Source organism: Pelecanus crispus, chromosome 1 (assembly GCF_030463565.1).
Source record: "Pelecanus crispus isolate bPelCri1 chromosome 1, bPelCri1.pri, whole genome shotgun sequence".
In the NCBI taxonomy this organism is placed as follows: Eukaryota; Metazoa; Chordata; class Aves; order Pelecaniformes; family Pelecanidae; genus Pelecanus; species Pelecanus crispus.
In genome coordinates this window covers 26,039,002-26,053,229 of record NC_134643.1, presented here as the reverse complement: position 1 = coordinate 26,053,229, position 14,228 = coordinate 26,039,002, and the positions used below count along the sequence as shown (strand labels likewise).

At 39.3% G+C, this 14,228-nt stretch overlaps 1 protein-coding gene across 13 annotated transcripts in view; it reads right to left on the bottom strand.

Moving 5' to 3' along the window:
* CADPS2 (calcium dependent secretion activator 2) overlaps positions 1-14,228 on the bottom strand; it is a 335,485-nt gene that overhangs the window by 254,918 nt on the left and 66,339 nt on the right. For all 13 annotated transcript variants that reach the window (XM_075727943.1, XM_075727950.1, XM_075727951.1 and 10 more), the window contains exon 2: positions 8,303-8,416. In XM_075727943.1, the coding sequence (XP_075584058.1) occupies positions 8,303-8,416 (114 nt within the window). The remainder of the gene's footprint in view (positions 1-8,302; positions 8,417-14,228) is intronic.

Genomic DNA, 14,228 nt, shown 5'->3' with positions numbered 1-14,228 from the left:
CATCATCTCTGCCGCTCCTTCCTCCTCAAGGGAAGGACTCCTCACACTCTTCCCCTGCTCCAGCATGGGGTCCCTCCCATGGGAGACAGTCCTCTGTGAACTCCTCCAACATGGGTCCTTCCCACAGGCTGCAGTTCTTCATGAACTGCTCCAGTGTGGGTCCCTTCTACAGGGTGCAGTCCTTGAGGAGCAGACTGCTCCAGCGTGGGTCCCCCACAGGGTCACAAGTCCTGCCAGCAAACCTGCTCCAGCGTGGGCTTCCCATGGGGTCACAGCTTACTTTGCGACATCCACCTGCTCCGGTGTGGGGTCCTCCCTGGGCTGCAGGTGGATATCTGCTCCACTGCCAACCCCCATGGGCTGCAGGGGCACAGCTGCCTCACCATGGTCCTCACCACGGGCTGCAGGGGAATCTCTGCTGCGGTGCCTGGAGCACCTCCTGCCCCTCCTTCTTCACTGACCTTGGTGTCTGCAGAGTCCTTCCTCTCACATATTCTCATTCCTCACTCCAGCTGCAGCTTGTGTCCTGGTGGGTCTTTTTTTGTTTTTCCTTTTTTTTTCCCCCTTCTTAAATACGTTATCCCAGAGGTGCTACCACTGTCACTGATGGGCTCAGCCTTGGCCAGTGGCAGATCCGTCTCGGAGCCGGCTGGCATTGGCTGTATTGGACATAGGGGAAGCTTCTAGCAGCTTCTCACAGAAGCCACCCCTGTAGTGCCCCCCCTGCTACCAAAACCTTGCCACACAAACCCAATACAGATAGCAAGTCAGAGATTGGGCTGAATATGTGTTTGACTGCTGAAAGGAGAAAAAAAAACAGTGTTCTGTTGCTCCCCGTTATTTTGTATGGTCCCTGAGATACTGCCGACTTGAACACACAGACATCACAATGTAAAGGCACAAAGGAAAATTCACTGGCATTAACACAACTCTTTCAATGCAATATTTTGCAGTATTATTTCTACTTCCAAAGGGCCTTAAGGTCAGCTCTGTGCCGAGACATGGAAAAGGCAGCGGGAAGGATAACTTAAAAAGATCAAGAGTTGTCATCCTTTCAACATCTAGTGAAAGGAAAATCCTTCCAAATAATGATTTCCAAATTAAAAAAAAGAGAATAAAATTTTAGTATTTCCTGCAAGATTTCTGCAGCACTGATGTTAAACTGTCACATTTCTTATTAGTATCAGGCTAGTTGAAAAACACTCCACTGTTTTCAGTTGCCCAGAAGACAGCATCAACAAAAATGTGTATAGTCCACGTCTCTGCGCCAACATACTTTTAACTGTGCAAAACCAATGTCCATATAAGTTTTGTTTTCCTTTGAGCCAGAGTAAAACAGCACTGGCATTAGGAGAAAAAAAATTAAGCAACACAGACCAAATTCACAGTTGTATAACAGCTTGAGCCATTCCTGGGTTTCTAATTGGTTTGTTTAGATTAACACACATTCAGAATTTACGTAATAAACAAGTAAATAATGTCACGCAATGCGTACTACAGTAGAGACTTACCTCACTACCCAACACTAATTACTTCTGCAGTGTAGTGTCAGATCTACAGAGCATTCCATATTTGCCTGGAACAACAGTGGTCACAAAATGAACAAAAAGGATACCATTACTGGGATTTTATTTTTCATTTAAATTCAATGAGCCATTCCTCCTCTCATTTGGAAGTTTGAAATACAGGTATGTTATAATTACATCTGTAATGCTAATATGGAAACTGTATGACACCTTCAGTCAAATTAACAATGATCAGCCACAAATATCAGTGTCCAAAGAGACTGGATAGACACAGTTTCAACAGCTAGCAATTATGTTCTGTGCAGATGTACAGCAAAATGCTTTGCTTCTCTGACACCATACAGGCAGAAGTGAAAACAGGATTTCAAGTCTTTGAAAACGCAAAGAATATAGTTACATGTAGCTATTTGTAAAGCAAGAAACTAGAGGATTTCAGCACTGACACACTTTCCATGCAAGAGTGATACACCACCACTCAAGAGAAAGCTGTGCATCGCAAAGCCTGCAATTCAACTCTATCGGGTCTCTCCTTAGCACAGAAGAGGTCAAAGCATGTTTTAATTTGTTGTATCTTATCTCCCCCTCTCTTCTTTGAGGAAAATAATTAGACTGCTAACACTGAGACAATCTCCATTACACGCCAAATTGTGGCTGATGATCCAAAACATTGAAGGCATTATTGCTTCTTCAACGAAATGGATGACCTAGATAAACGTTTGTTATGCCTCTTTCTTGGAGGTGGCCTAAAAACATTTTTATGAAGCTTTTCAAAGAACTGGCCCAAACCAGACCTCTAAAATAACAGCCCTCATGCCAACATTGCACTGACCTCAAGTTTGCCAACGTTTTAAAGCAACTGGAAGGAAACTAACTGTGTAAGTGCTAGTAAGTGCAACTATAAACGTATTTGTTGTTGAAAGGCTCCCTCACGACGCAAGGCAAGATTATCCTAAAGTTAATGTAAGAAAACATGCTGTTGAAACAGTTTCTCCAAATGAGACTGTATCAACAATAAATCCCAAATTGGCCTAGTGTTCAGGTTTTTGAAGAGGAACTGAGAATAAAAAGCCCATATTCTTTAACACATCCGTATGCCAATTATGACTTTTAAGAAAAACAAATTAAAGCAGAAACCAGTGAATTTATGCCCTGAAACCCAGTTAGCTTCTACAATTATTATCCTAATGTATTCAAATGTTTACTCTAATAAATGTTTACTCTACTGATTCCATTATTTTGCCTCGATAATATCAAAACAGAACATTCCAACATTTAATTACTATTTATTTTGTGTGTACTATGTTTTGATTCTAATGATGCTTTTTAGTTCCTTTAGGAGTCATCTTCATCCCTGAAATATTCATTGAGATCAACTCTGTATTTTGTTGCCTTGAATAAAAACTGCGTACCTAAAGTAGCTGATATTAAAAATCAAGCGATAAAAGCAATCAAAATACCACTTAGTCCAGAAAGCTAGTTCCTTTCTGCAATTTCATCAGCAAGATCCTTTTGCCCCTCACTTCCATGCAAAACAACCTTCAGACCAAGTTTTCCATAGTTACAGGCAGAAATAGCATCATTGCTTCACTCCTTCCTCTACAGAAATGCCTCAACTTTTTTCAGACTAACCCAACATCTGAATGTCTTCATATAACAAAGCTCCAATAAACACAATTCATCCTTTTCTAAGGATAAGTGCAAGAAATAATCAATGTTTTTGTCACAGTAGCATGTGCTTCCCCTATGGGCCAAAAAATTGTTCTGTGTTAAGGGAAACATTTTCAGGATGCCTGTAAATGCTCACACAGATTTGATCAGAACAAAGAAACAGTGGTATTACCACAGGTACATCTACGCTGGCAGATGTTTATGGGATTATTTTATATATAATTTTCTTTCATTCCCAGTCTCTGTAGAACTTTCAAACTCTTTAACAGCTCAACATCAACCCCTATGAATATGCCCAAGACTGGGGTTGGACGCCTTTGCCCTGCACCACGACCACCTCAAACAGCTGCCAAACTCCGCGAGGAGTCCTTTCTGTACGCCACCCGCAGCACAGGGAAGGAAGGTGTCCCCGGCCTCAGGAGGAGAGAGAGGGAAGGCAGGCTACATGAGCAAAGACTGAGCAAAGCAGCCCAGTTAGGTTTAGGAGAGGTGTGCCTACAGACACCAGTGCACGTCTAACCAGCAACATGCAGCCAGGATTCAATGTCCCACTCACTCCCCTTGCCAACACGTGACACACGAGGGCTTGCGCTAGCAGTTCAGGATTTGGTACCAAAGGAGAAAGGTATTTGTAGGACATTTGCTCTACTTGCTGCAGAAGCTGAAAGGTGTCACCTACCCCCACTGTGGAGAGGGAAGGGAATGGGTTTCTCTTACCATTTAAGAAGCTGCAGTGGGTAGATTTGGATTGGATATAAAGAAGAAATTTTTTATGATAAGGGTGGTGAGTCACTGGAACAGGTTGTCCAGAGAAGTTGGATGCCCCGCCATTGGAAGTATTCAAGGCCAGGTTGGATGAGACTTTGAGCAACTTGATCTAGTGAAAGATGTCCCTGCCCGCGCCAGGCAGGTTGGACTAGATGATCTTTAAGGTCCCTTCCAACCCAAACCACTCTGTGATTCTACAACATGGGACCTCTGCTCTTTATTACTGTTGATTCTGGTTGATTTCTACTTTTAGTTCACTTTTTTTTAAACCCTCCTAAACCCTCCCCCCAGCCAGGCAGTGCTGATCCATTAGCTAAGTTTGTACATGATCTCCTGCCTCACCAGTTTTCGCTATTCCTCACTTCTTTCCTATTGCCTGACTGTGGCAGACAACAATTTAATTTGCCAAGGACTACATCACCTGAATTTAAATAGAAATTAAGTTAAATATGATCTCTGTATCACAGACAAACAGGTACAGCCAAACTAAGTCTGATTTTAAATTCTGAAAACCCCTCATAGTGCTAACTGCTACAGATCCTGCATTTAACATTCAGATTTAAGCAGCATGCAGTAATTATGGCTTAGACCCACATATTTAGAATGAAGCGGCAAGAAAAACAGGAAAAACACCAGTACATAAAATTTCTTGCAGCCGCACAGTGCTTTAAGCAGAGAGTTGAAAACCTGAGAACTTGCAATCATTACAACATTGAAAATGTTTTTACAGTATTTCAAATATTCATTACAGTTCTTTGCACCCATTTTACTCATGTCTAAGACTGCATACATTCAAGACTAAAGAATTAGTAGTGTGAGTTTAGCCCAAGGTATATACATACCTATTAAAGGCATATATATTAAAGGTGGCAAATGAACCTCTTAGGGCTCTGCACAAGAGCATTTTCCAATCTCCATGAAAGAGCATGCAAGAATTGATGAATGAAAGATTATCTAGTATTTTACTGACTTTTTAAAAAAAGTGTTGAAATATGCAAAGAAAGACTTTATTTCATAAGTCACTTTCTCACTTAATTTTATAATTAGCAGCATGTCCAATATAATTACTCATAATAAATTGCCATATGATTGAATTTTTCTCTTTATCCAAAAAGCACCACCAACATCTGATGTTCTACCGATTAGAATCTGGTTCAATGTCTGTAATGGAATTTTCCACAAAAAAAATCCTGCGTTAATTCTGAGAGAATGATTACAGAAAGAGAACTGTAAACATTTCCATACCTTCTCTAAAACTGGGATGGAAGAGAAAATAATTCCTTGAGACAATCTTAATTATATTTATAGAAAAATGAATCATGCTAAATTTCAGTGATCATTACAGGAACTGTGGTGGGATGCCAGTGGGAGATTATACAGAACACTAAAATAACCGTTTCTGGAGAATTAAAGAAGACTTTATGCAACTTTTCCTATGAATTGTTTTCCTATTAGATTTTTAAGATAAAGGAAAAACAATGCCAGAATATTAATAGAAAGTCTTAAAAACCACAGCAGCATTAGAAAAGACATAATGCTGGAGGATAAGGCAACAAAATTGACCAGTGTAAACCTTCCCAAGTAGTCCTGACACAGGAGCATGACTTACACAGCAAAATTCCTATTTATTTATATATTTAGTAAATAAATTACTCTTTCAGCAAATATTTCTAGAAAAGTAAATTAAAGACTGAGCTATAAGTTTCTAGATCCTAGGAACTTAACCTTAGATTCTTAAGAGGACAAATTCTGAACAAACCCAGTAATTATAGACAGATTTAGTGACTCAAAACACCTGCAACTAGTGATACAGGATTTATGTCACATGCCCAAAACAAACCTTCAGAGTTAAAGAGTTGGGTGTGGAAAATCAGCTACAGTAATGAGAATAGCCTGGCTTTGCAAGCCATATTGTAACAAGTCTCAAACCATAACTACTGCATGGGATTAAAGGGAAATTAATCATTTTCAGAGTAAAATAATTACTGTGCAGACCATGTATGTGTTTCCTTCCATGTCAGATAAAACTGAACTGTAGCTCAGCAACTAAAGTGTAAGGAAATTAACGCTGAAGCTTATGAGATACTGTTTGACAGAAACAAGCAACACTTCCATAATTTAAACTACTAACATCACCGAACAGGAGATGTGCTGGATCGTATGTGGAAGACATACAGATGAGAAGACATCAGAGCAGAGCAGCAACAGAACACACAAAGAAATAACAGAGATTAATATTTTCAACAAATGGCTAATGAAGCAAATGAAAAAGGCACAAGAGACACATATAAGTGATGATATGAGACTACATAGTAAAATGCATAAAATTTGATTAAAATGCACTGAAGAGGAGCAGTAACTTGAACTAAGTCTCCACCTGGATTCCACCACTGCAACATTCATTGAATCTAATGTTGCATAGTGGTAACTATCTACCCCAATCCTGAAAAGAAATTAAAAATTACTAGCAAATGCTGAATCAAACTGCACAACTGGAAAAGGTTGTGCAAGTCTGGAAGGAAATCTCCGGAAAGAATGGAAAATGGAATTGGGGGGGTGGAATAACCAACAAAAAGACTGAAGAACCAAATTACAGCTGGTAGATGAGCTCACGGTGTATTAACACAGGATGAAGATCCCACTAGCCCATGGTGTCATTATAGCCTTGATAGTGATGCCAAGATCTCTGGAACCCTCTGTTTGAAACTGGACAGCTAGAACATTTGTACACTTAATTCAAAGTGGTGAGCAGCTGAAAATAGCTGGAGAATTTGAGTCTTCGATTTTATAGAGCTATCTTAGATTATTAAGTGTGGCCCTTCATTGCAACAGCAGATATGCTGAAAAACGTAGCTCTTGATGTGTCAACAAAAGTCTCATTAACAAGAGATAGAAAGTAAATCTTAACAGGACAGTTACTGTTTAGGCATTTACTTTAAAATTATTTTTATTCACTATCACATCTTTTCCAAAGGGCGGGCTACTTCCTCTAACACATCAAGCTTCTTACATAGCTTGCTGAAAGAACAAACCATAAACATTATATCCTTTTCAATTCTACCCCACATTCAGCATCTTGAGACATCCCACTCCCCTAAAAACTTCTGCTGGGCAGCTAACTAGCTCAGCCTTGCCCTGCACCATCTTCCAAACTGTCCTTCCTCCGGTCTTAACTTCTTCATTAGTTATACGGAAAAAAGGATTACTTTCTAACAACTTCTATACTGTTCTTGCACCCCTGTGTAGTACCTAGTGAATGTTCATATTCTCATTTCACCTGCAGTCTTGTAAACTAAGTTAGACCCATCCCCATCCTTTCACAAGCATTTTTATGAGACTTCCTTCATTTCAATTGCCACAGTACTGATCAGACCGTGATTTGGAGAAACTTGCATTGAGTTCTCACATTTCTGTACAACAGGGAAACCATTTGTCCACCCTGTCTCTTCTTTTCTTGTGCAACGTAATTTAATGTAGATAAAACCAAGCTAGAACATGTCACATCTTTTCCTCCATGAAGAAAAGTTTCATCCACTAGCAAAGAATAGCTAACAGAGAAAAAGGACAAATAATATGTAAAAAATAAAGCTAAAAAATTTGAAAAAAAGATGTGGCCGCGTGAAATATGGAGGAAGACCCTTCAAAATAAATACAAGTTTAACATACAGCCCTTGTGATTCATTGAGCAAGTTTGAAGTTAGATGAGACAAAATGAATTCACAGCACCATTTGCTAAGAGTAAGAAATAAATTCTCTAGCCATATGTTGCTGATGTTACAAAAAGGACAGTGAACTGCCCTCTTAGTTTGGAATGGGACCTATCCCTTAGCCAATTAAAACCACATCTAAAGATGTGCCCTGGTGGCCATAGGCACTGAACATGCCTGGGAAGTCACATGAGAGCTGGCCCAGCCACAGTCCTCTCTAAAAAACTCTGCATGGTAACTAAAAATCAGAAGACATATTTCTCAAGATGGTAACTTACAACTGAAGCGCTGATTAAAAGAGGTAACTTAGACATATGGAGGTAAAGATAGCAGTGCCTAGTTGTATCAAATGCTGCCAGAAAGATTTTTAGCACCAGGGGTTTTTCATTTTGTCTTTTCTTTTTTTTATTTTCCTTCTTCAAAAAGATGGATATTTTCCAGTTCAGTTTATCCCTTGTGCCCAGGCAGTAGATTTCAACTTTTAAAACAGCAAAGCTGGAGTAGGAGGAAGCTGCTTCTAGAAGGTCTGGAAGTTCACAGCCTTTGAAACTTAAAATTTATTTTCTTGTATTTGCATTAAAAGACATCCTATGAGCTTTTTAAACAATACAGAAAACAAAGCACATAACTTACCTCGTAGTAACTTCGCACAGCATTGCAAAATGCTTCATCTGCTACGATTTGTGTCTCTCCATTCAAAAAGGCCTGGAAACGTTCCTTCAGTATCTGTAGCTGCTGCTTATTGAGCTATGCAGGAAAAAAAGGAGAGGGGAGAGAAAAATAATAAATGCAGTTAGTCTCCAAGTAAAAATATACAGCACTATACACACTTGGAGACGTGAACAGGGAAGAAAAGGCAGAGGCTCCCCAGCCAGCTGGCTTCCTAGTAAGTCGCAGCTCTTCAGAGTCCCACCTGGACAAGCCAGGTTGCTGCAGCAAGTCATGCATGCACTCAGCATGCAACTAAACCTCTCCTCCTTCCCTTGTGTCCTCAGGATGCTACAGGTAAGTCTGCATGGATACTTCTTCTGAGCAATATTTTATATGTATATGCTGAATAAAATGGCTGACCTCCCCCGTGGCAGCAGCACCAGCTAATAAATTTAGCTCTTAGCTCCAGTCTTCAAATCTTTCAATTTTTTTCAGCCTTCAAATAAGTGAAAAACAACTGAGACGCCTCCATTTTTTTGAGAAATCTAGGCGCTACCATTGGCATGTTTTAATAAGCATGCTCACTGTGAAGAAAATGGATGAGACATGTTCCCTATGAAGAAAATGGACTTCTAGCCACTGATGTTATACCACTATGAATGACTGTCCTGGTTTCGGCTGGGATAGAGTTAATTTTCTTCCTAGTACCTGGCACAGTGCGGTGTTTTGGATTTAGTTCGAAAAGAATGCTGATAACACACTGATGTTTTAGCTAGTGCTGAGTACTGCTTATGCTAGTCAAGGACTTTTCATGCTCTGACAGGTGCACAAAAAACGGGGCGGGGGCACAGCCAGAAGAGTTGATCCAAACTGCCCAAAGAGCTATTCCATACCATATGATGTCATGCTCAGTATAGAAACTGGGGGGAGTTGGCTGGGGAGCAGCAGTCGCTGCTCGGGAACTGTCTGGGTACCGGTCAGCGGGTGGTGAGCAATTGCATTGGGCATCACTTGCTTTGTATATTGTTATTATTATCATTATTATATTGTTATTATTACTACTGCTATTTTACTTTATTTTATTGCAATTATTAAACTGTTTTTATCTCAACCCAGGAGTGTTTCTCACTCTTACTCTTCTGATTCTCTCCCCCATCCCACCGGGGCAGGGGCAGTGAGCGAGCGGCTGCGTGGTGCTGAGTTGCTGGCTGGGGCTAAACCACGACAATGACATGAAACAACCTTGGGAACAGCAGCCACAAGGCTCTAAGACTGATACCAAATTACATTTGGTGGATTCATATCAAAACTGAGTGCATTTTGAAAGCAGACTCCTAGTAGAGAACATTACGTGATTAAACCTTGCAATCAACCCATTTTTATCAAAGTTTAATGTTATGGGAAAAGGCAAAATCTGAAAGCTCTCCAGGGATCCAGACACAGGCCTTCTGCCAAGGTTCCTGTCTACTCTTGAAATATTTAGTAAGATACTTCTTATCAAATCTGTGAGGAGCTAGAATGTCACATCAAAAGAGACTCCCACTAACAGTAATATAACAAAGCAACAGTTAAAAATAGTTGTTTTGCTTTCCCAGAACTTTAAAACTAATGTAAAGCCTTTATTCCAGTGAGTATTCCTGAACTTTAAATTTAAACATTACAAAAAAATCAAACGCAATCGATTGAAAAGTCTTTCCATCCTTCCTGTATTTTGCTTAGTTAAAAATAAACATAGAAATAAACATATAGCCAGAAATCGAAAATACTTTTCCAGAGGGCAGAGTTATATTTGTAATGGCTAGCCTGCAAAAAAATAACATTACCCCAATCACGTCATCGTTTCCTACAGAAGAACTTTTTGGCTTCTACAGTAAGTATGGTGACTTTAGGCTTTCAGGTCGCTAGTGTCAACACTTTGAAGCCAGTTAAGCTACAACACTGTTACAAGATTAGCAAAATTACTGCTATCCTCATAATGTATCCTTGGACAATCTCCATTTCCTTCATATCAAGGGAGGATTTTCATCCTACATAAAGTTTGTTAAGTCTGTCAGGTCATGTGCTTCTATGAAACATGTAGCAATTAACTGCAAAACTCTCTCCAAATTGAATGCAAACCTGAGAGCTGTTCTATTTTCACAGGAAACAATAGTATAGATGCCATCTAAACACTTGATATGAGAAATCCTCTGAAAAATCGTTGAAATGTAGACAGTAGCAATGCAAAGCCGAAGAACTATGCCTCTGAAAAAATCCAAGCTAGTTAAAAATACATAATAATTCTGTTCCTCATCTTAACAAAATGATTAGCAATACAGCACAAGCCCCAAGAAACCCCTAGAGAAGAAAAGGCCTCCCGTTGAGGCAAGCAAACTTCAACAGAAGTTGCTGTGACTTGGAAAAAATTTCCTGCATGAGCTCTTGAGAGCAGCAGCCCAGCACTGACACATTACCAGCCTGCACCACTGAGAGTTAAAAAAATCAATGGGAGAGAAGTATTTGTATCATGTTTGCACATACACCAAAAATTACATCTATCCACCTGTCTGCCAGACATCCATTCCTTACACAGAATCTACACCACAAAGGTTAGCTGTTCCTAACAGAAGTCAAACTTTATTCCCAGATATGCAGCACAGGTCTTTCCCTTTATTCGATTCCCCTTATTCTTATCTCATTTTCTAAAGATATTGGACAAGTTGAGATATCAGAAAATGCAAATCATTAAGGATGGTTTGAGGGTTTGGGTTTGGTGTTTTGTTTTTTTTTTTTTTTCCAACACACACTTGTTCTTGTAGGGGACTTAAAAAAGAGCTGAGTGCTCCCGCAGACGGTGCACCACTGCTGAGCAAGCAGCTCCTTCATCCCATGGAATATTCACAGCTCTGCCACAAAAACATGCGGGCTTCCTGCCAAGACAATTATGCAAATGTGTTTTCATGCTTGCAGACTTCATCCTTTAGGTGATTTGCTTGTCTATTACCCACATATCAAACAAAAACATTATGAATAAGGCAATGAAATATAAATTTAATTCTGACTTCCTAATTTCTAACCATCATAGTTCAGCAAACTGGAATGCCTTTAAAATATTTATATGGCTTTCATATTTGCTACTTCAAGTAGTAATTCTAAGGGATGAGTGGCATTTTAGGATTACTGTACATTTCTTAAATTACTTATGTTTTAGTGCAAAATCTGGATGTGTAGGGGAATACAGTTCTCCTGCAAAACTAAATAATAATAATTCCAATGGAAAATATGAAAAGCTACACCTTGCACTAAGGATGATCTGAAGTCTATTTTACAGGTCCCAAGTACCGTCATATATAAAGATGCAGTTGTGTTAACTGCCAAGATACAGAATAATTTATAGTAGTCTACTGTAGCATACAGTTCCTCTGTTTTTTCTTTGTCAGAGTATTGAGTATTGAGTGAATTCTCACTCATCTTTTTTTTTTTTTTTAATGTTGGTCATTTTTAGTAGATTCATTAACACCCTTCAATTTGCAGCCAAGTGCCTTTAAAAATGAAACAAAATAAAACTAACAGTAAAAGTAGTAGGTTAGAAAAAAAGGGACACCTAATTGCATTAGAATGCCATTACAGCAAATGGAAAGAAACAGGTGTCTGTACAGGACATTAACTCTTGGACACTGCCAAACAGCTCAACCTATCCAAGTCTGGGCTACTTTTGAAGTTGTCCATCTTAATTAACAAGGAACAAGAGATGAGGACATCATGCATAACCAGAATCCCAAGTGAAATGCTTAAACTTAAGGGCAATAAGCCTGGCCAGATTCTCTTTGGTAGGAGTGCATGTAAAGGAGCTCAAAATCCTTCTGCAGTAAGATTACCTTTCCACTGCACATGCCCTTTCCTCCTTTCCTCTGTGCAAGACACATACATGTCAGACCTTTGTTTTCAGTCCCTCACTACTTCTTTACGTCTTTTCTGTCAGTGCCTCTGTGTCCACATTTTAATTCTAATAGAAAGAACCGTGAACAGCAAAATTAAAATAAAAATTGACATTACTACACGTACCCACAAATGTAAATTGAACTCTGAATATCACCTGAAGTGCACAGCAAAGCCTCACTGATTCTGTTACTTTCCATCAACCTGCTCCAGTTTTGTATTGCTTATTTGGATTTCGCATTCTCAGTGGTATGAAATCTGTTGTCATAACTCTGTGTGATACTTCATAAATAACTACTCCTGCTTCATGGGAGAATGTATAACTAAATTCCAGCAACTCAGAATATCAGGTTTGATTGCATTCTGCACAATGACTGAAGATAAGCAAAGACAACTTTAAGGGAAAACAAGATTAACTATCCTCAAATTTGCTTTTTCTTTATTGCAGCCATGCAACAGATAAAAATTTCTCTTCCCCTCAATCTCTGTGCCTTCCGCAAAAGGTAACATTTATTTTCTACTTTACATTTGCTAACCTTAGTAGACTATCAAAGAATGTTTTAAGATAGAATAAATCTCTCAGAGATATTTAATTAAATTAAGAATAACTTTTTTCAAGTTGCAGTAGCAATTTAACTTTTCATGATTTACAGAGTAATACAAACGTATCAAAAGAGCCTCAAGCACTTAGCTATTAAAAAAATTCTCACCTTGCATTTAACATCTCAAAGAAGTCATATATCCCAATATATTCCTCTTTGAGCACTAATTTAAAGATTTGCTTTTTCCCTTCTAAAGTGAAACTTGGGTATGAAAACCTAGAGGCATTTCTGTTTTAGCTGCACTCATACCTTTAAACAATTTCAATAAATGGATTTTACAAAGAGTTTAAATTCTTATTTTTATAAGAAGTACCTTTTCAAACAGATCTAGCAGTTCAGGGAGTTGTTCCAACGTCATGGGTTTTACTTCATTAAATAAGACACTCCAACATTTTGAAGGAAAAATGAAGCATGTATGTATTTGTAACAGTAATACTGTTTAACTTCTCTTTGAAAGAAAGGAGGAAAAGAAATAAAACCCTAGCTTCACAGAGTTTGATGCTAGATTTAGAGCATTTTCATCTGCTTCTCCCTGTCTAAGTACACAGAGCAGCTCACTACTGCCCTAAACATATGCAGCCACAGCAGCCGTCAAAGACATAACTCAGAGCACAACTGTCCCCTACAAAACTTTGGCCTTTAAAATGAAAAAGCTTAAAATGTGGCCTGTGTATGGGCCACAACCAGCCTCTCCTCCCACCCCCCAGAACACAGCAGATGCTGGCTTGCAACCACAGCCCGCGGCTCACCCTATTCCCCACAAGTGCAGACAGCCAAAGAGCTGGTACTGGAGGAATAACATTCTGAATCATTGCCACCTTGTGGCAATTTTAGAACTACAGCAAAGAAATAACTGCAGGGTGCACATCTTGACTCTCGGAGCTGGAATTTGTGCGAGTATCAGTAAGCCCCTGACCTTAACACAAGCAACAGCATTGCTGCTTCTCTACTCCCACACTGTAGTGTGAAATTACCCTTTCTCAGATCACATGGGTATTTTAGGAAAATATCAGGAGGTGATGACTGCAATTCTAGAGAGCTAGATGAAACATTTTTTATGCAGACTACAGAGGAAAGGGGTAGGAAGGAGCCAACCAAAGAGCAACTCCGCAAATTCTTAGCCGTAATGTATACGATCCGTAGTACCAAACATGACTTAAGTCCCTGAGCACTTCCTACAAATAAGAAGCTTTGCTATTTCAAGACTATGCCATTCTGTCCAATGCCTTCCACAGCAGCAGCTGCTTTTGGACAACTTTAGCCAAAACTATACTTTTTGAGAGCAGAGCAGAGTGGAAAAAGAAATAACCTGATGACTGTTCCCTCAAACAGCTGTGTCTTCATTTCAATCAGGAGATAAATTTGCATCTCCTGAATGAACAGAAATG